The sequence below is a fragment of the Hyla sarda genome, chromosome 5 (genome assembly GCF_029499605.1).
Source record: "Hyla sarda isolate aHylSar1 chromosome 5, aHylSar1.hap1, whole genome shotgun sequence".
Taxonomy (NCBI): Eukaryota; Metazoa; Chordata; class Amphibia; order Anura; family Hylidae; genus Hyla; species Hyla sarda.
Window position 1 is genome coordinate 230,972,523 of NC_079193.1, and position 22,085 is coordinate 230,994,607.

The 22,085-nt window shown below is 41.5% G+C and overlaps 1 protein-coding gene across 1 annotated transcript in view; it reads left to right on the plus strand.

Annotated features, from left to right (window-relative positions):
• Nucleotides 1-22,085, plus strand: part of CDKAL1 (CDK5 regulatory subunit associated protein 1 like 1) — a 1,066,055-nt gene that overhangs the window by 853,977 nt on the left and 189,993 nt on the right. The window contains 1 exon segment of the mRNA XM_056521286.1: nt 15,903-16,083. Within this exon segment, the coding sequence (XP_056377261.1) occupies nt 15,903-16,083 (181 nt within the window).

The window sequence follows — 22,085 nt, forward strand, 5'->3', positions numbered from 1 at the left end:
TTTGGGAGAATTGGAGATGGAGGCTTCAGGTCAAAGTGCTCCAGATGTGCAGCAACCTCCTGCTGCTTCTTAGCCAACCTGTGCCGAGGAAGCGCCTATGCACCAGTTAGTGAGGAGCGCCAGAGCACAGCTCAGCTTTTAATAGAAAAGCTCTTTCTTTAGTATTTTGAGACACCCATTCTGTTGCAACTGCCAAAAAGGAAGATTTTTTTAAAATAATTTTTTCAACTTTTCAAAGTTTGCAAAAGTTATTTCTCCTTCACTATTTTAAGACACTGAGTCACCAATCCTGTTTCAGCTCCCAGAAAAGGGCGGGTTTTTGCATTTCGTCTTCTGATACCTCTGTGTGCATTTTAACACTGCCAACAAAAAGGGATACTTTATAAACCTTTTTTTTTATGTTAAGAAAGCATACTAAATCTGCTAATGCAGTGTGTTTTTTAAACAGGCTGCTACCATGGGTTACTGTATGTCACCATAATATGCCACAATTGTTTCAGGAAGAATACAAATATTGTATAAAATTAACATGTTAGAGTTGTTGACACATTCTTTTTCACTCCTCGGTTCCATCCACCATACAAATTTAGCGCTGGTATCTGGTATTGTATGGAGTGGACCCAGGGTTCTATGATATTATGCTGACAAACAATTTTACACTGCATCACAGAAGTACTGCACAAGTGATCCCATGTTCAAGAGAAGAAAAAAATTGCCCTGTCATTCTACACTCGGCCCTCCTTAATGACAAAGCGAAAAACATAATGTTAGAAATCTTTGCAATATTTAAATTTAATAAGGTAGCATTTACTTTTTGTTGAAGCACCTTTGGAACTAATTACAGCCTTCAGTCTTCACCTTGTGGCAGATTTTTTTTTTCAATCTGCTTTGCAGATCCTCTCAAACTCTGTCCATAGACTGTTCCCATCTCACCTGATTTTATGTTCTTTCCAGAGTTTTTCAATTGGGTTCAAGTCAGGGCTCTGTGCCACTCAAGGATATTACTAGAGTTGTCCTAAGTCACCCTCATGGGTATGTGTTGTCTTGGCTCTGTACTCGGGGGTCATTGCCTTGGGTAAAGGTAAACCTTTGGCTCAGTCCGAGGTCCAGAGCACTCTGTACTAGGTTTTCATTAAGAATATATCTGTACATTGCTCTATTCAGCTTTCCCTCAACCTGAACTAGTTTACTTGTTCCAGCCACTTAAAAATACTGCTTCACTGTAGGGTATAGTAATATAGTATTGGTCAGGTGATAAGCAGTTCCTGGTTTCCTCCAGTCATGAGCCAAAATTGCCAAAAAGTCCAACCTAGGTTTTATCAGAACAGAGAATCTTCTTTCTCACAGTGTGTCTGTTTTTTTTTGCAAACTCCAGGCGAGTTTTTAAGCGTTTTTTTTTTTCTAAACTCAGGAACTGTATTTTTTTTGGCTGTTCCCAAATTGGCCATTCCCAATCTGGCCGAGCCCAGATTGTTGGAGTTGTTCAGTGATGGTTATTTTATGGATTCTTGATCACCTCTGTTACCAATGCTCTTCTCCCCCAATTACTTAGTTTAGTGGATGGCAAGCTCTATGGAGAGACTTGGTTGTTTAAAACGTTTTCCATATAAGATTTACGAAGGTAGCTGTAATGTTGGGAACTTTTAGTGCAGCATAAATTGTTTAGTACCCTTTTCCAGATCTGTGGCTCTACACAATCATGTCTCGAAGCAATACAGGCAATTCTTTCATCTACATGGCTTTGTTTTTGCTTTAATATGCATGGTCATCTGTAAGAACTTAGGGGTGTGCTTTCCAAATCATATAAAATCAACTGAATTTACCACAGGTGACTCAAATCTAGGTGTGGAAACATCTCAAAGATGATCAAGAGAAGTGAAAGGTATCCAGAGCTAACTTATGTCCACACAAAATTTTAGTTGTTCCTTTCCCTTTTTTGTTTAACCTGTTGGGGACTACGGGCGTATGGGTAAGCCCTTGTGCCCTGGTACTTAAGGACCGAGGGCATACCTGTATGCCCATGGGAATTTCGATCCCCGCCACTAGCCAAATCATTCGGCAGGCATCCCTTGCAAATGCCTGGGGGGGGGGGGGGGTCCTGAGAGCCCCCCCCCCCCCCATATCGGGCCAGAAAATAGGGATGATCAGAGCTGTCAGAGACAGCTCCAATCATCCAGAAGGATAGGAGCGAGGTGGCAGGGGTGCCATCTCCTCCTATCCCCTTCGATTGGCCGATCAGGACTGACCTGACCTGACCTGGATGTCGGGGCAGAGCGGGGAAAGATGACGGCAATGGTGTGGGCGCCATGGATGTGGCGGGGACTGGCGGCAGTTACCTCCGATCACGGCGCGGGGACCTGGACCGGCAGCGGACAGGAGGCGACAGGCAAGTGGAGGCGGCGGCGGTGTCAGATGCAGCTGTGAAGATCACCGTAAAGTGATCTTCACTGCTGTATCTAGGAGATTCAAAACTACAACTACTAGCATGCCCAGAAAGCCTTTGGTTGTCTGGGCATGCTGGGAGTTGTAGTTTTGCAAGATCTGGGGGGCCACAGTTTGGAGGCCACTGTCCTTCCAGATGTTGCAAAACTACAATTATCAGCATGCCCAGACAGTCCAGGCATGTTGGGAGTTGTAGTTCTGTAACATCTGGTCCTTCAGATGTTGCAGAACTACAACTCCCAGCATGCCTGGACAGTCTCAGCTTGCTGGGAGTTGTAGTTTTGCAACATCTGGAAGGGCACTGTTTGGAGACCACTATACAGTGATGTCCAAACTGTAGCGCTCTAGATGTCAATTCAAAGCATTCGGAGACTGTCCAGGCATTTTGGGAGTTGTAGTTAGGCAACATCTGGCCCTTCAGATGTTGCCAAACTACAATTCCCAGCATGCCTGGGCTGTCTGGGCATGCTGGGAGTTGTAGTATTGCAAGATCTGGAGGCACACTGGTTGGGAAACATTCTGTTTCCTAACTAAGTGTTTTCAAATCCGTGTGCCTCCTGCTGTTGCTAAACTATAACTCCCAGCATGCACTGACAGACCATGCATGCTGGGAGTTGTAGTTTTGCAACAGGTGGAGGCACATGGGTTGGGAAACACTGAGTTAGGAAACAGACAGTGGTGTGGAAACACTGCGGTAGTCTGTTACCTAACTTAGTATTTCCAAATCCCAACCAGTGTGCCTCTAGCTGTTGCATAACTACAACTCCCAGCATGTACGCGTGTCAGTGCATGCTGGTAGTTGTAGTTTCCCAAATAGTGTGCCATGTGGGGTGTTTTTTGCTGTTCTGGCACCATGGGGGCTTCTTAAATGCGACATTCCCCGCAAAAAACATTTCAGCTAAATTTGCTTTCCAAAAGTACAATGTCGCTCCTTCATCAAACACCTGTGGGGTGTTAATGCTCACTAGACCACTTGTTACGTTCCTTGAGGGGTAATTAACAAACAAAAGATTCCCCTTACACTGTAACAAATCCCACACTGAATTAAGGTAATAATAACATGAAAGAAAAAAGCGTTGCAAGGATTCAAAAAATATTAAGCTTTATTGAAAGGCGATAAAATCTACTTAAAAATACAACACAATTCCTGAAGACGAAAATGAAAAAAGATTTAACCAGCATCGCACTGCTGGAGTCTCGGCCAACTCCTAAGAACGCAGCACTTAAGACTCCATCAGTGCGATCCCTGACTGAGGCAAGTCACCGGGCAAAAGATCCTATACAGCCGGCCTACAGGACTACATTGAAGGGAGATCCGTGACACCTCGGGAGTGGTGAGCATAGTTTATTGCAAACTGGCTGATTTGATATGACATTTTGTTGTGTGGTATACACAGAGATGCATAAGGAGTGATCTTAAGTGACTGTTCACTGTTCACCAAGCACTACATTGTATCGGTTGGATCGAGCTGCCACTGTATGGACAGATACAGTACCATTGCATCAATTGACTAACTGTATATCTGTAGCTGCTACATTTTATCTGCTTTATATTGAAGATCACTGACAATAGGAACAATTGAATGAACATTTGCATTGTGTTGTTCCACAGAATTATTAGATTGCTATACTGATATTACAGGCTCAAGTCGCAGATTACTTTTATAGTTGTTATTGGTATTATTATATTTTATTATTGTGTATTTAATTAAATTAATTAGGGGAGTACAAGGGCCCTGTACATTCCCTATTTAATCTATTATCATTTTATATTAATAAATATTAATTTTTAAACCAGATATCTTTGACCTTTGAGCCCCATTTACTTTTAACATATTGTCCCTATTTTTATACACCGTGGGTATAGGTGTTTGTTGGGTTGCTCGGGTCTTTAGTGACGGTCAGACAGACAGGAGCCTCTCCATTGTGTCTAGATTTGTAAATTAGTTTTATTTAGAACATTTAAGCCTTCCTGTATTTGTCAGCTGCTGTATGCTCCAGAGGAAGTTGTGTAGTTCTTTCCAGTCTGACCACAGTGCTCTCTGCGACCACCTCTGTCTGTGTCAGGAACTGTCCAGAGTAGAAGCAAATCCCCATTACAAACATCTCCTTCTCCGGACAGTTCCCGACACGAAGAGAGGTGTCAACAGAGAGCACTATGGTCAGACTAGAAAGAACTACACAATTTTCTCTGTAGTATACAGATTTTTAAATAGAAGCAATTTACAAATCTGTATAAACTAATTGCACCAGCTGTTTTAACCTCTTCAGGACGCCGGGCGTATGCATACGCCCTGCATCCCGAGTCCTTAAGGATGTGGGGCGTATGCATACGCCCGTGTGAATTCCGGTCCCCGCCGCTAGCCGGTTGGGGACCGGACTGGGATGCCTGCTGAAATCATTCAGCAGGCTTCCTGGCACATCGCCGAGGGGGGTCATGAGACCCCCCATGTCGGTGATCGCAGAAAATCGCATGTCAATTCAGACATGCGATTTTCTGGTATTCCGGGCTGATTGGGTCTCTGGTGACCCGATCACCCGGAAAATAGGGATGATTGGAGCTGTCAGTGACAGCCCCGATCATTCTGAGGTATAGGAGCGAGGTCACAGTGCTGCGATCTCCTCCTATCCCCTGCCATTGGTCAGAACTGATTCTGTCCAATGGCAGCGCAGGACAGTGGGTTGCCATGGCAATCCCCCGTTTTGCCCACCCCATGTTGTCGGGCAGAACGGGGGAAGAAGATGGAGGTCGGTATCTTACTTGAAGATGGCGTGGGGACTGCAGAGATCTCGGCTCAGGTAGGGAAACGATGGGGGGACGGGGGGGAATGAAAGTGAAAGTAAAGCGATCTTTACTGTGGCAACCACTAGGAAGGCAGAACAGCAACTCCCAGCATGCCCAGACAGCCAAAGGTTGTCTGGGCATGCTGGGAGTTGTAGTTTTGCAACATCTGGAGGGTCACAGTTTTGAGACCACTGTTACAGTGGTGCCCAAACGGTAGCCCTCCAGATGTTGCCAAACTACAACTCTCAGCATGTCTAGACTGCCCAGGCATGCTGGGAGTTATAGTTCTCTAACATCTGTCCCTTCAGATTTTCCAATTTTCATGAAATTTTTGAAAATTGCTGCTCTACTTTGAAGCCCTCTAATTTTTTCAAAAAGTAAAAATAAGTCCATTTTATGATGCCAACATAAAGTGGACATATTGTGTTTGTGAAGAAAAATAAAATTTATTTGCAATATCCATTTTCCTTACAAGCAGAGAGCTTCAAAGCTAGAAAAATACAACATTTTCAAAAATTTCATGAAATTTTGGGATTTTTCACCAAAATAGGATGCAAGTAACGCCGAAAATTTACCACCAAAATAAAGTAGAATATGTCCCGAAAAAACATTCTCAGAATCAGAATATTCGGTAAAAGCGTTTTAGAGTTATTAATGCGTAAAGCGACGGTGGTCAGAATTGCGAAAAAGGGCTCAGTCCTTAAGGTGAAAAAGGGCTGCGTCCTTAAGGGGTTAAAAACATTTGTTTTCCACTGGAGTACCTCTTTAAGGTGCTTTCCTCAAAGAGAACCAATACTCCTTTGACCTACGCCGATAATCTTCTCACCTGACAAGCCAGATCAACCCTGCTCTGTACTGAAGAAGGGCAAATACCCTGAAACATGCTATCTGCAGATTGGGTTAAATCTTTCCTTTTTTCCTTAAGAAAATCTGGCACATAAACATTTGAACAAGCTTGTTTCTGTAGCATGTGCATGGACTTCTGCAAGCTCTGTTTAGATGACTGTGAAAGTTACAAACGTTTCTACAACAGATATGTTTTCACTTTGACACAAAGTATGTGTGCTGTTTCCAATATACAGTAAATGTAGGCGAAACATACTGATGTGAAAATCTGCATGGAACCATAGAGCAAAATAAAGGTAATTCATATATAGACCTGCGTACACATGTTGTAGTAAAATAGTCTGCTGGTTGGGTATTCAGGATGATGCAGGAGACTTGAATTTTCTGCATTATTATCAGAAAACTTGAGTTTGCAGAACATGACTAACTATAAGGCCATGGCAGTGCAATGCTGGCTATGCTGCTATTAAACTGTATTTTGTTCAGGGTTTGTAACCAACTTATGTAATTAAACAGATGAAAGTAAAAACTGTTATCATTAATGTACATGATTGTATATGCCAGTTTGAATGTTCGGACCATTTTAAGCTGGCCACAACCTATGTTTTGTATTTACAAGGAAAAGGAACCCAAAAAGCAGGTGGTGCTTCCATTGTTCTCCTGTCACGTAGTGCCAATGCACCACTTCTTTCACAAGCTACAAGTATATATTTATTAGTGTTGAGGAAGCCGTAAGAAATGTTAAGTGTGCGATTGCGAGAGCAGAATATATTGTCATTTTACAAAGTAATACCAGGGGGCTACAAGAAGCGGGGAAGGTGTTAATGAATTCCATTTTACCTCCTAGTGCCTCTTCATTTAGCTGCTTCATTGGATGTGGATTTTGTTAAAACTGTTTACCAAAGGAAATGTGTGCTGTAATTACAGCTACATGGAGTAAGTTAAACTGTGCCAGATTTCACACTGTACGGAAACATCCTAACAGCTTTTGTTGTTCTGTTTTTTGTTTTGTTTTTTTAACTCTCTGCTTAAGCCAGTTTTGAACCATTTTCTCTTCAGTAATATGTTTGTGGTTGGATTCTTGCCTATACTGAATAAATATCTAAAACTTTTCTCATAGAAGAGGTATTAGTTTGGCAATCAAATAGAAATTCCCTTCTATGAAGAAACTGTTTTCATAGTCATATAGTTAACCTGTTGGGGACGGAGGGTGAACAGGTACGCCCTGGCATCCTGGTACATAATGACGGAGGGTGTACATGTACATCCTCCGTATTTCCGATCACCACCGCTCGCTGGGCAGTGATTGGACCGGGATGACTGCTGATATCTATCAACAGGCATCCCATGGTAATGCCCAGGGGGATCCCTGTTCTCCCCCCCCCCCCCCCCATGTCTGGTGACCCGATCACATGGTAAATAAGGATGATTAGAGCTGTCAGAGACCTAAAGGATAGGAGCGAGGTGGCAGGGGTCCCACCTCCTCCTTTCCCCTGTCATTGGTCACTCAGGACTGACCAACCAATGGCAGTGGGGAGGGGGGGGGTTAAAGTTAATTTCCCCTGCTCTGCTCACCGATCGAAGTCCGGGCAGAGCGGAGGGAGTGGCCGGCTTACCGGAGCAGTGGCGGCGGTACAGACATCGATCGGCGACGGCAGAGACATCGTGCGGCGGCGGCAGGAGGACTGGGGCCGGAAATTGAGGCGGTGGGGAGGCTGCAGTGAAGATTGCTGGTAAGTGATCTTCACTGTGGCCTTCTAAAAGGCTGTCTGGGCATGCTGGGAGTTGTAGTTTTGAAACACCTGGAGGGCCACAGTTTGGAGACCACTGTATAGTCATCTCCAAACTATGGTCCTCCAGATGTTGTAAAACTACAACTTTCAGCATCCACTGTGTTGGCATGCTGGGAGTTGTAATTTTGCAACATCTGAAGTGGCACTATATGGTGGTCTCCAAACTGTAGCCCTCCAGATGTTGCAAAACTACAATACCCAGCATGCCCAGACAGTCAGGGATGCTGGGCAGTGTAGTTCTACAATATCTGGCCCTTCATACCGTACAGGCTGGGAGTTGTAATTTTGCAACAGCTGGAGGCACATGGGTTGGAATCACTGAGCTAGAGTCTGTTTAATAACTCAGTGGTTCCCCAACAATGTGCCTACAGCTGTTGCAAAACTACAACTCCCAGCATGTACGGTCTGTCAGTGCATTCTGGGAGTTGTAGTTTTGCAACAGCTGAAGGTTTTGGTGGAGACCAGCACCATCCTTGTATCCTTGTATTTGCTTATTGCAAATCCCTAATTTAGGCCTCAAATGCGCATGGTTCTCTCTCACTTCAGAACCCTTTCGTATTTCAAGGCAACAGTTTAGGGCCACATATGGGGTATTTCCGCACTCTGGAGAAATTGTGTTACAAATTTTGGGGGGATTTTCCTCCTTTTACCCTGTATCAAAAGGAAAAGTTAGGGGCTACACCAGCCTGTTAGGGTGCGTTCACACGTCGGAATTCTCGCGGATGAATTCCGCGAGCGGAGCTTCCGCCTGGCGGCCGCCGCCGCCAGTACTTCGGCGTTAGGGCCGCGGGGCACTGAGCCGTCACCACTGACGGCTATGCAGTGCTCGCGGAATCCGCGCAAAGAATGAACATGTTTTCTTTGCACGGAACACTTTCAGCGGCAGAAATGTCCGCCGCTGAAATTCCGCAGTGTGAACGGGTCTCGCGGAAACCCATTCACACTAATGTTAAAGTTCACACCGCAAAATTCCGCCCGGAAATTCCGCGGGAATTCCGTAGTGTGAACAGGGCCTTAGTGTAAAAAAAAAAAAATTATTTTCAGACTAACATGCTGGTGTTGCCCCATACTTTTCATTTTCACAAGAGGTAAAAGGAAAAAAAAGCCCCCCAAAATTTGTAACACAATTTCTCCTGAGTACGGAAATACCCCATATGTGGACGTAAAATGTAGTACTGTTTGTTCTGCCTACTATAGTACAGTAATATGCTAAATGTTCAACCAGCGCACATATGTTCTTCATAATATAGTGGAAGATGGGACATGAATTATGTTAGAAGGATGAATTGCATTATAAAGATATAGCCAGGTGTTGTGTTTGTCATATTTAATGACTTCTAATATGACTGTGTCTTAATGCGTTTTTGTAACTTCTGAGCGCAAAAATCTTAAACAGAGATTGGGAAGGGTCCTATTGATCCTAATAAAAGTGCGCTTGCTTTACATAGTTTCATTTTCTGAGCCCAGAAATGTATAGAACAGTTTCTTCTCCTCACAAATGTATCTGTGTGGTACAGTTCTTTGTGTGCCTAACTGCGGGTTTACAAATGTTACAAGTCTGTTTAATGGCTGGCTCTTATTTAATGTTCTTGCTGCGGCAGAGCCAGTTAATTCCAGAAGTGCAGCGCATAATCAATCCTGGGCAAATCTAATTACTGTTATAAACATAACCTTGTCACTGAACAGAACGAATACATTTTTCTGATTCTAAAATATGTTTTTCTTACCCAAGATTAAGTGCAACAGATGCACATTTCATTGAATCTAGTTGCTCCCATAAACAGTTTCCATGGGAACAGACACTTAACACAAGCCTAAGCTGCTCGCACAGTTAGTATTAAGGGCTTTGACTGCTGCCAGTAGTATTATAGAAGTAGTTTGGATAACTAGTGAATAACAATATTTTTGCACTTAATGATTTTATTTTATTTCTTTTTTATGCATTCTCCGCATTGTCACATTATGGATGGTACTAATCATTCCCTAATCATTCTGTTTTTCTGTCTTTATGGAATGTCTGGGATGATGCAGGAGATGTCAAGCAGTCCAGTGTTATTTTTCACTCATATCCTGGCTGCCTTTATTTTATTTCTTAGCACCACAAGGACTGAATACACTTAGACTAATAAATCCTTGCCTTGCTCCGCTGACTCCACTCATCATCTGCTCTCATCAGCCTTCTGAATATAGATTATTGTTCTGAAGTTTCCGAAATATTAACAGGATATATAAAGTAGAAGTTATTACATTCTGTGCATCATATAATGCTGATGTCCATCATTCTGTTATCAGCTTCCTTTCATGTTCATCTTAATATGAGCATATTAGACTGTGACAGTTGTCTGCTTCATATGTGCTGTGCAGACAAATACAATAGACCCTTTTAACATATCAGTGGTATAGGCTGAAGTCTTCTACTCTGTAATCTGTTGTACAGTAATGACAGAATATGATGTATACCCCTACCAAAAGCAAGCACTTTCATCTAATGTGGAATACAGTTCAGAGACACTGCAATTGGAGAGCTCTACCTTTTTTGCCATTTGGCAGAAATCATAGGCAAAAGCCCTATGTTATATGAGGCACACATATGTGGATTGCCTTGGGAATCTCTGATGGTATTCTGGGGCTTTAAAAATCCTTACTTTGACTTTAAAATCTTTGCAGATTGTTATTGTAGTTGTTGTTTTGTTTTTAATAAACACCATTTACTTGCACTGTACATTTTTGCTGATTCTGAGTACACAGAAGATATGACCAGAGATTATGGGGCAGACTGCACCAGAATTGTGTCCTCAAATGGACCAGCAATGTAGTTAAAACGTACTAACCCGTATTTTCTGATGTATAAGACGACCCCCAAGTTTTACAGTTAAAATATAGAGTTTGGGATATACTCGCCTTATAAGACTACCCCTCTACCGCGATACGGCACCTTACCATTGTTTCCCCACATTTGGTTGGCAGTATAGTTCCCCCACAGACATACAGCCTTCAGCCATATGCAGTGTATGGCTGGAGGCTGTTTGTCTGTGTACTGCCCCACTTCAGTGCTCCAACCACCGCTCCTCCGGTCTATAGGCTATAGCAGTAGGTCCCGGGACCGGAGGAGCGGTGGTCGTTGAACCAAAGACCTGCTGGTAACTTACCATGCCCGCGTGTCCTCTCTGCTCTGCTCCGCTCAACTGTTGCTATGAGCTTACGCACGGGACGTCTGTGACGTATCTGCGTGCACTATCTCCCGGAGGCCTCTGCGTTTTTAAAGTTAACACAGGGCTGCAGAAAGGTAACCGGGACATCCTTGTGTCCCAAAAAGATCTTTCGGGACACAGGGAAGTGCCGAATGTGATGGGGGAAATTAATCTCGTCCGGGACGCCAGGGGAATGGATAATCCATGGCAGGCATCCCCCCCAACTGCAGCACCTGGTGTAGTAGCTTGGGGGGTGTAGGGTATTAAAGGGTGCTTCTTAACCCTTGCTATTCGTGATGCCAGTGTGAGGGCTAATCTATAAAGCTTTTCCTACCGCTGCCCTTCCCAGGAACGATAGGGAGGTAGATGATAATGGGTTTGAGGTGGATAATAATAATGGATTGTCCACAACCGGAAAGCTTCTGTAAACAGCGTTAACTTTACTGAAGATTTTCTGTACACTTCATTAACATAATATTCTCTTATCATAACAACAGCTTCCTTTGGAGACAATGGTTGGGACTTTAGAAGTCTTTTAGTCTATTGCGCTTTTCCACTGGATTTAGGGGAGTTAGTTGCGGTCCAGTAGTTACGCTAGCATTAGCAGGAATTAGAGTGAAACTCACGATTTTTGGTTCTGCTGAGGCTGCAGGTTTTGAGGCCTAGCGTGTCTTTGAAAGTTGCGCAGCACACCGTCCTGTTAGTCCGGCATCCACGAGAGCAGCAACCCAAGAGAGCGATAATTGGACGCAGCTCCCTTATATGGACAGGGGCTGGACTAACTCTGATTGGTCCAAACGAATGTCAATCACCATTACAGAGATTTGGGGACACGTGACCCAAGGACCTCCTAAGGTCCTGCAACATACCATAGAGGTAACTAGCATGGTCACATGACCGAAGGTCGTGCGACGCTGAACAAGTTAAGTACTATACATTCCTATATAATATACATTCCTATATAATTAATATTAATAAATGTATATATTAATAAAGATAGACTTTAGAAGAGGCGACTAGGGGCTGTCCCACCTGAGGAACCATACCTGAACGTAGTTACTCTGACTTTGGGGACCTCTACACTAGGTACTGGATGCAATACGGTACCGGGACACCACACTGGCGTATGAGACAACCCCCGACTTTTGAGAACATTTTACGGGGTTAAAAAGTAGTCTTATATGCTGGAAAATATGGTACTAAGCAAAGTACATAAAAAAGCAAAAATCTATATATACTTCCCTAGAGTACCCTTTTAAGACAGTCTGTTTCCACTGTAGTGAATCTGGGCCCACATGTCTGCAGGTTGGAGCCTGTTCTTTGAAAGTCATGTCATTGTCAAACTACCATACAATCATAATAATTCCAAAAAACAAATCTGCACAGACTTTAGGGTCTGAACATATTTTAACCCCTTAACGACGCAGGACTTATATTTACGTCCTGCGCCGGCTCCCGCGATATGAAGCATCATATCGCGTCAGTCCCGGCGCTCATCAACGGCCGGGACCCGCGGCTAATACCACACATCGCCGATCGCGGTATTAACCCTTTAGAAGCGGCGGTCAAAGCTGACCGCCGCTTCTAAAGTGAAAGTGAAAGTGACCCGGCTCAGTCGGGCTGTTCGGGACCGCCGCGGTGAAATCGCGACGTCCCGAACAGCTGACCGGACACCGGGAGGGCCCTTACCTGCCTCCTCGGTGTCCGATCGGCGAATGACTGCTCCGTTCCATAGATCCAGGCAGGCGTTAATACACGCCTGTGATCTGTGTAAAAGATCAGTGTGTGCAGTGTTATAGGTCCCTATGGGACCTATAACACTGCAAAATTTTTTTTTTTTAAAGTGTTAATAAAGGTCATTAAACCCCTTCCCTAATAAAAGTTTGAATCACCCCCCTTTTCCCATAAAAAAAACCCATAAACCTATGTGGTATCGCCGCGTGCGTAAATGTCCGAACTATAAAAATATATCATTAATTAAACCGCACGGTCAATGGCGTACGCGCAAAAAAATCCAAAGTCCAAAAAAGCGTATTTTGATCACTTTTTATACCATTAAAAAATGAATAAAAAGTGATCAAAAAGTCCGATCAAAACAAAAATGGTTCCGATAAAAACTTCAGATCACGGCGCAAAAAATGAGTCATCATACCGCCCTGTACTTGGAAAAATAAAAAAGTTATAGGGGTCAGAAGATGACATTTTTAAACGTATAAATTTTCCTGCATGCAGTTATGATTTTTTCCAGAAGTGCGACAAAATCAAACCTATATAAGTAGGGTATCATTTTAACCATATGGACCTACAGAATAATAAGGTGTAATTTTTACCGAAATATGCACTGCGTAGAAACGGAAGCCCCCAAAAGTTACAAAATGGCATTTTTTCTTCGATTTTGTCGCACAATTATTTTTTTTTCCGTTTCGCCGTGCATTTTTGGATAAAATGACTAATGTCACTGCAAAGTAGAATTGGCGACGCAAAAAATAAGCCATAATATGGATTTTTAAGTGGAAAAATGAAAGGGTTATGATTTTTAAAAGGTAAGGAGAAAAAAACGAAAGTGCAAAAACGGAAAAACCCTGAGTCCTTAAGGGGTTAAAGGGGTACTCAAGTGGAAATTATTATTATTTTTTTAATCATCTGGTGCCAGAAAGTTAAACAGATTTGTAAATTACTTCTATTAAAAAATCTTAATCCTTCCAGTACTTATTAGCTGCTGAATGCTACAGAGGAAATTATTTTCTTTTTGGAACACAGAGCTGTCTGCTGACATCATGACCACAGTGCTCTCTGCTGATATCTCTGTCCATTTTTAGAACTGTCCAGAATAGGAGAAAATCCCCACAGCAAACATAAGCTGCTCTGGTCAGTTACTAAAAGGGACAGATGTCAGCAGAGAGCACTGTGCTCGTGATACAGCAGAGAGCACTGTGTTACAAAAAGAAAATAATTTCCTCTGTAGTATTCAGCAGCTAATAGAAGTAATTTAAAAATCTGTTTAACTTTCTGGCACCAGTCAATTAAAAAAAAAAAGTTTTACTCCAGAGTACCCCTTTAAAACATTCACTGCTCACTGCACTTTTTTATGGGGTTTTTCAGGGCTTTGTTATAGATGGGCTGTGCATAGGATACACCGTCAATAACGGTGATGTAAACACCTCTGCTAATCAACTATTTATTAGACACCCCTGTATCTTGATGCACACTGTCTACGGAGGTGGAAGCACACAGCTCTATACACTGTATAGTGGCTGAGCCATGTTACTGCAGCTGACCTTTTATTTACTTAGAGGCTACAGTAACATGGCACAGCCACTACCAATGAATAGAGCCTAGTGCTAACCGCTCCATGCACAGTGTGCATCCAGGTGCAGCTCTTCTGAACAGTTGATTAGCAGAGCGCAGAGCATTGGCACCCCACCAATCAGATATTGATGGCCTATCCGGAGTATAGTCCATTAGTCAAAAAGTTCTGGAAAACCCCTTACACAGTACAGACCTGCAAAACCCCTTTTAATTACTTTTTTCCTGCATTCAATGCACCTAATGGCTTCTAGCAGATTGCCATTAGCTTTTTATGAAATTCTTAGTTGGAATTTTTGTATCATTTTATTAAGACTTATGCCTGATTTACCCAATATATTCCATGGATAATCCTTTTGCTTTTTACTTCCCTTTTTCATTTAATAATTATACAGTCTTGATATAACATGGTAAGGTCCTTTTACCATAAACCATAATATATCAGGAAATACATGAATGCGGTCATTTATCATATGGCACCAATAAATGTGAGCCATGACCGAACAGCTAATTAAAGTGAATGCTCCCCTGATAAAAAAAAAAAAAAAAAAATTATTGGCCCACATCTCCCCTCTTTTTTTTCTGCTCACCCTACCGCTTTGGTCCTAGCTTGAGTGCTTTGTAGACAAAAATTTTATTTCAAGGGTAATATGATATTTAAGATTACTGTAAATTTTAACTTCAGACTTTTGCTTTCAAGTTGTAAACACTATTCTGGTGTTTAGTAGTTATATCAGTTTACGGATTCATTGTACATATGAAATGTAGTTGTATGTAAGTCTTCAACAAGAGATGTGGCACAGCTGTTCCAGGCCTCAGAATAGCAGAGAATGCTTCCTTACAGTGTCTGATGGGGCATGCCTTGATTTATTTGCTGCAAGAATCTTGAATTTTTTTTTTATTGTGAAAAATGTGCAGTATATCCTTTTAGTGATTTTACAAACATATTCTAAGGCTGTGGTTTAACTGTGTATGTTTTTAATTTTTTTATTAATTTTTTTTGCAATTTTATTGTGGTTTTAATATGCTTGTTTTATTTTGTTTTACAAATCAAAATTTGCAATTGCCAGCAATTCATGGTAAAGCACATGTGGTTTTTATAGTGTGTTTTACCCTGCATTGAACGTGCACATAAATAGAGTGGTTAAAAAGCACTTAAAAATTGCACTGTGTGAACCCAGCCTTACAGCAGGAATATGCTAATTAGTAGGAACATAAAAACTGGAGTGTCTTTAACCTATTTACTGGTGGGTTTGGAGGTGAAAGATTTAAAGCTTTGCTAGTCTTTAGGTTCAGTTGACCATTTCCTTACTGACCCGTTTCCCTTAAGTAGACATTTCGTACAACACTTCATACAATTATTTTCTTTACTTTATTAATATGGTCACTCTAGGGTTAGCATAGCTTTGGCTTCCTTTGGCAGAGAAGTGGTTAATATAACAATAACTGTGTACCGCTGGGAAATTTGTTGTAGAAAACTTAGTAGAATGTGAATTCCCTAGGCTACAGTTTAACATGTTTTTTCCATCTGTCTTGTAGAGTGCCCGGAATTACAATCGCAACGGACATCATCTGTGGCTTTCCTGGAGAGACAGATGAAGATTTTAAGGAGACGTTAAAACTGGTTGAGGAGTACAGATTCCCTAGTCTCTTCATTAATCAGTTTTACCCGCGCCCAGGGACCCCAGCTGCTAAAATGGTGCAGGTTCCAGCTCATGTGGTAAGATATTTTGTTTCAAATGAAGGTGTGTAGCTTTTAAGGCATTTCCTGGATCGTGTTTGCTCAGGGAATGGCCTTTTCAGTTGGCAGTTAGCTGAGGATCACAAGGTACATACTCAAATTACATTACCTGGAGGGCACAAGTTCTGGCGTTTCATTTTTAACCAATATTCAGATGAAACCAGCACTTTTATTTACTAGTAAGATTTCATGTCAGTTAGATGATCCCATCTATGAAGGGGTTATGTTAATGTGACACTGTTAAAAGAAATTCCCTGATATCAGGGTTGTTACATGAAGCCCATAGCAAAACTTGAAATGTTCACTCTGTTATGACCACCTTCAGCAACGAGTTCAAAACATGAAAAGCTTATAACATTTTTAGTATTTCTGATGTATATAAAGTAATTTTTTATAAGTAGTTCAGACAATAATGTCACAGATGTCACAGCTTAGGAAGCATGCTCACAGTAATGCCCCAGTATCAGGATAAATAACAGGTAAAAACATAAAACAATCAGGTTGTTCATTACTTTTCATTCAAATGTACAGTTACTGTACCTCTTTTTGTTCACCTTTTAGGAAAGAAATGTTACGGTATGTCAATTCTTATGTAAATAAACTCCTTAACTCCTTCAGGTCCACGGGTTTTCTCATTTTTTGCACTTTAGTTTTTTCCTCCTCACCTTCTATAAATCATAGCACTTTCAATTTTCCACCTACAGACCCATATGAGGGCTTGTTTTTTGTGCCACCAATTTCACATTGTAATGACATCAATCACTTCACCGCTAAATTTACGGCGAAACCAGAAAAAATATATTTATGGGGTGAAATTGAAAAAACACCATTTTGTAACTTTTGGGGGCTTCCGGTAAAAAGTACACCTTATCTTTATTCTTTAGGTCCATGCAGTCATAAGGATACCTAATTTATATAGGTTTTATTTTATTTTACTACTTAAAAAAAAAAAATTTGAACTACATGCACCACAATTAGAATGTTTAAAATTGTCATCTTCTGACCCCTATAACTTTTAGATTTTTCCACATGTGGGGATATATAAGGGATCATTTTCAGCAGCATGATCTGAAGTTTTTATTGGTACCATTTTTGTTTTGATTGGACTTTTTGATCTCTTTTTTTTATAAATTTGTTTAGGGTATACCTGGTAGTACCACATATGTTTGTTTTTATTATGTTTATATATTTATTTATTTTTTCCATTTTTTAAAGGGGGGTGATTCAAACTTTTATTAGGGAAGGGGTTAATTCACATAATTTTTTTTTTTTTACACAATACTATAGTCCCCCATAGTGATAGCATTGATCAGTGTTATCGGTGCTCCATTGCTCCAGGCTGCTGAGACTGTCTGGAGCAACCTAGCAATCATCGGACAGTGAGGAGGCAGATAAGAGCCCTCCCGCCGTCCACTAAGCTGATCGGGATGCCGAGGTTTCACTGTGGTGGTCCTGATCAGCTCTGCTGAACTGCAGGGATAAATTTTTTTTCCATTTTAGACACCGCTATTAACTTAGATTGCGGCGTCTTAGGGGTTAATGCCAGACATCACCACGATCGGTGATGTCTGATATTAGCCACGGGTCCGCCGGGACCACGCCCCTATGATGCGGGGTCAGCCTATCATAAAAGGAGAGCGGGACGAGGGCGTGTAACGTTTGGTGACAAAGGTATGCCCTTGTTCTGAAGGTGTTAAATGGGAGCGGTCATTAAATTTTTTTTTGCTATTGCAGGCCTTATGGTAAATGAAAAATCTTTATAATGTACTTTGTTTTTTTTTCTTAAATTAAGTTTTGTTTATTAAACAAAAAAAAAAAAACTGCCACTAGTTTTCCTACTTGTCCAGAGAACATTTTCCCCCATTTCTTGAACAGACTTTGTAACTCCTGCTGGTCTGGCAAAAGTTTCAAATTAGGAAATGCAGTCCGGAGTGCTGAGGGGGGTGCAGCCTTAGCCAATCATAGCTCATTTCACACTGAGTTGATCTGGGCTGTGTGTAGCAGAGTGAGGGAGGAAGTTCTCCCCTGTACGGCTTGATATGATGTCACGCCTGCTGGGGAACGCCCCTTCCCAGTCTGTGAATCTGACTGAGACTGAGCAGAGAATACAGAGATATCAAGATAGAAAACTAAAAAGTAATAAAAATAATGGCGGGGGTTGGTTTATCATGATGGAGCAGTAAACTGGGAGCATTATAAAATTTTACAAGATTCTGACAGGTACTCTTTAACAACATCAGGCATACATGTATAGCATAACCACCTAGGGCTAAGGTCACCATCTGCACCTCTATATTATGGTTGTGGGTGTTGATCAGTTTCTATGGCAGCTGGATGCCCTCACCTCTGTTCATGCTAGTCCAGGCAAACTTTACTAGTAGAGTGCAGATGTAAATGATGCTATACAATAGCATAGCATTGATCAATCCCTAGAGGGACTTTGGAAAAAATAAAATAATTAAATGTTTATGAAATATAAAGTGACCCCCCTCAAATAAAACCTCAAATTACCCATTTTTCAAATAAAGAAGCAATTTGAGAATTAAAAACTGAGCTATGATTGGTTGCTATGGGCAAATTAAACACATTTTACTCTTGGACAGATTGATAAATTAGAGATAACTTTTGGAAGCACGATCAGCTCCACTAAATGTAACATTGGTTTTATTGTCCTGATAGCCATACCTCAGCTGTCTTTAGTTTGAAAGCTGATCTAGAACTGACAGATTACCTACCTTTAACCCCTTAAGAACTCAGCCCATTTTCACCTTAAGGACTGAGCCCTTTTTTGCAATTCTGACCACTGTCACTTTATGCATTAAAGGGGTATTCCAGGATTTTTTTTTTATTTGACTATGCTACAGGGGCTGTAATGTTAATGTCGTTCATAATATAGTGTCTGTACCGGTTTTCTCACAATTCTTCTGTGATTTTCACTCCAATATTTTTTTTAACAGCATACAAAATGACTGTTGACTTGTTGATTTTTCCCAGCTTGCAATGCAGCCGAGACCTGACTCATTAGTCAGCTAATGACAGGGAGCCTGTCTTCTTCAATGGGTGGAGGGATCGCTTGGTGGGAGAGAGATCAATCTGAAACTAATGCAACAGCTGTAGGCACCCTGATTGAAAGCCACAGGTCTTTGAATGGATGCAGCTCATTTATGTTTCAATGGGTGAGGTGGCTGATGTGTGGGAGAGAGGAAAATGGAATTGTGGGCTTTGTAGTCAAAAAAAAGAAAGTCAAACAGGAAATACCAGTTCACAAAAAGCTAGCCACAGTGTTATGGTAATCTCACAACATGGCTATTTAGCACAGATCCAATGATCACTGATCCTTCATAAGCATGTCCATTACTGCCTGCCAGGTACGTACTAAAATCACCTTATGGTGGATAACCCCTTTAATAACTCTGGGATGCTTTTACAGTTTATTCATGTTTCCGAGATAGTTTTTTCGTCACATATTCTACTTTAACATAGTGGTAAATTTTCGTCGTTACTTGCATCCTTTCTTGGTGAAAAATCAAAAAATTTCAGGAAAATTTGGAAAAATTTACTTTTTTCTAACTTTAAAACTCTCTACTTGTATGCAAAATGCATATTCCAAATACATTTTATATTGATTCACAAACACTTTATGTTGGCATCAGAAAGTTTTTACTTTTTGAAGACATTAGAGGTTTTCAAAGTATAGCAGCAATTTTCAAAATGTTCACAAAAATTTCAAAATCTGAATTTTTCCCAATCAGTGTGCCTCCAGTTGTTGCAAAACTACAGCTCCCAGCATGCCCAGACAACCGAAGGGCATATTGGGAGTTGTAGTTATGCAACAACTGGAGGAGAACAGTTTGAAGACCACTGTGTCCAAACTGAAGAGCCAGATGTTGCCAAACTACAACTCCTAGCATGCCTGGGCAGTCTGGGCATGCTTGGAGTTGTAGTTTTGCAACATCTGGAGGGCTACAGCTTGGGCACCACTGTATAGTGGTCTCCAAACTGTGGCCCTCCAAATGGCCTTTGGCTGTCTGGGCATGCTGTGAGTTGTAGTTTGGCATCTCCTAGAAGGCAGCAGTGAAGATCACTTACCATTGATCTTCACTGCTGCTTCCACTGCCACCGATCCCGCTGCTGCCTGCCGCAATCCCTGGTCACACCATCTTATCCCAAGTCTACCCCGACATCCAGGGGTGGGCAGAGCGGGGATTTAAATTTTAACCCTCCCGCCCCCCCCTCCTTCCATTGGTCGGTTAGTCCTAACCAACCAATGGCAGGGGATAGGAGGAGGTGGCACCACTGCCACCTCGCTCCTATCCTTCAGGATGGTTGGAGCGGTCTCTGACATCTCCGTTCATCCCTATTTTCAGTTCACCAGAGATCTGATCAGCCCAGAATCCACACAAATCGGCGATCTGAATTGACATGGGTTCACAGGACCCCCCCCAGGCCATTGTCACGGGATGCCTGGTGAATAATTTCAGCAGGCTTCTCACTCCGGTCCCCGCCTGGTGAGCGGCAGGGAGTGGAGAGACTCAGGGCGTACCTGTACGCCCTGACTCCTTAAGGACTCTGAAACAGGGTATGAGTACACCCTGTGTCCTTAAGGGGTTAATGTTTATGTCCCCTCATGTCCAGATAGTAACTAATTGTCCTTCTTAGAGTGGCTTAAGTCTACTGTATCTATTCAATGCTACTTAAAAATATTGTAAAATATTAAGTACGGAGGAAATATTGTAAGAGAAGTTACAAAATCATTAGTAAAGAAAATGCAATAAAGCATCCACACATTTACATATTAAAACCATGCCCAATGCTTTCAGCCTTAACATGCTCATATTATGGTAACTCTCCTTATTTCTTCAGTTTTTTATGTGATAATAAGGTCTGGCTGACACAAACAGAATTCATAATCTCCCCTAGGCAGTTACTTCCAGCGTGGTTCTCTCTATCCTTCAACTAACAAAGGTGTGACACTGGTTTTTTTACTATTTTTTTTTTCTAAATGCATGAAATAATCATCTGCATTTTTCTGACAGTTTGTATTAAATGAAGGCTCTAAATTAAGGACACTATACTAGCTAATGTGTGCTTGCTTATTTATATTTTCTGTTGTTTAGCTTTGTTCAGTACGATACTCAAACTTGTACAAAGCTACAAGAGGCTTGATCCAAAACTCCTAAAAAAAATTATAATAAATTAAAGGAGTTCTCCACTGGAAAACATCAACTGGTGCCAGAAAGTTTAACAGATTTGTAAATTACATCTATTTAAAAATATTTTTCCTTCCAGTACTTATCAGCTGCTGTATTCTCCTCAGGAAGTTCTTTTCTTTTTGAATTTTCTTTCTCTCTGACCACAGTGCTCTGGACAGTTACTAAAATGGACAGAGGTGTCAGCAGAGAACACTGTGGTCAGACAGAAATTAAATTCTAAAAGAATTTCTGTGGAGAATACAGCAGTTGATAAGTACTGGAAGGAATAACATTTTTAAATAAAAGTAATTTACAAATGTGTTTAACTTTGGCACCAGTTAATTAACAAAAAAAAACAAAAAAAAAAGTTATGTATAACCCCTTTTAAGGTTTCTAATATGGATGGTTGTACATAACAGGTAGATGGGCCAAACCAAATAGTTGGTTAAAAGATGGGAATTTTCAGTTATTCAGTTTTCTTGAGGTGCAAACATATTTACTTCAGCTACTGCCTTATTGTAGAAATATGAAAATACTATGCATAATGACAGTAACCGGTTAGAGAAGTATAAACGCTGCACTCACCAGGATGATGGTTCAAAGTGTTTCTTCTTATTCAAGTAAAAACATAGCGGCATACACAGGCGGGGGACGGACCGTTGCACGCACATAGCGCTTTGTCAGGCCATACGTCATGCCGTCATACATCATCCATTCATCAAAAATTTCCTCCGTTTCGTGGATGACATATTTTGTCGTTTGGGAAGGTACGAAGGAAGAATTCTCAGC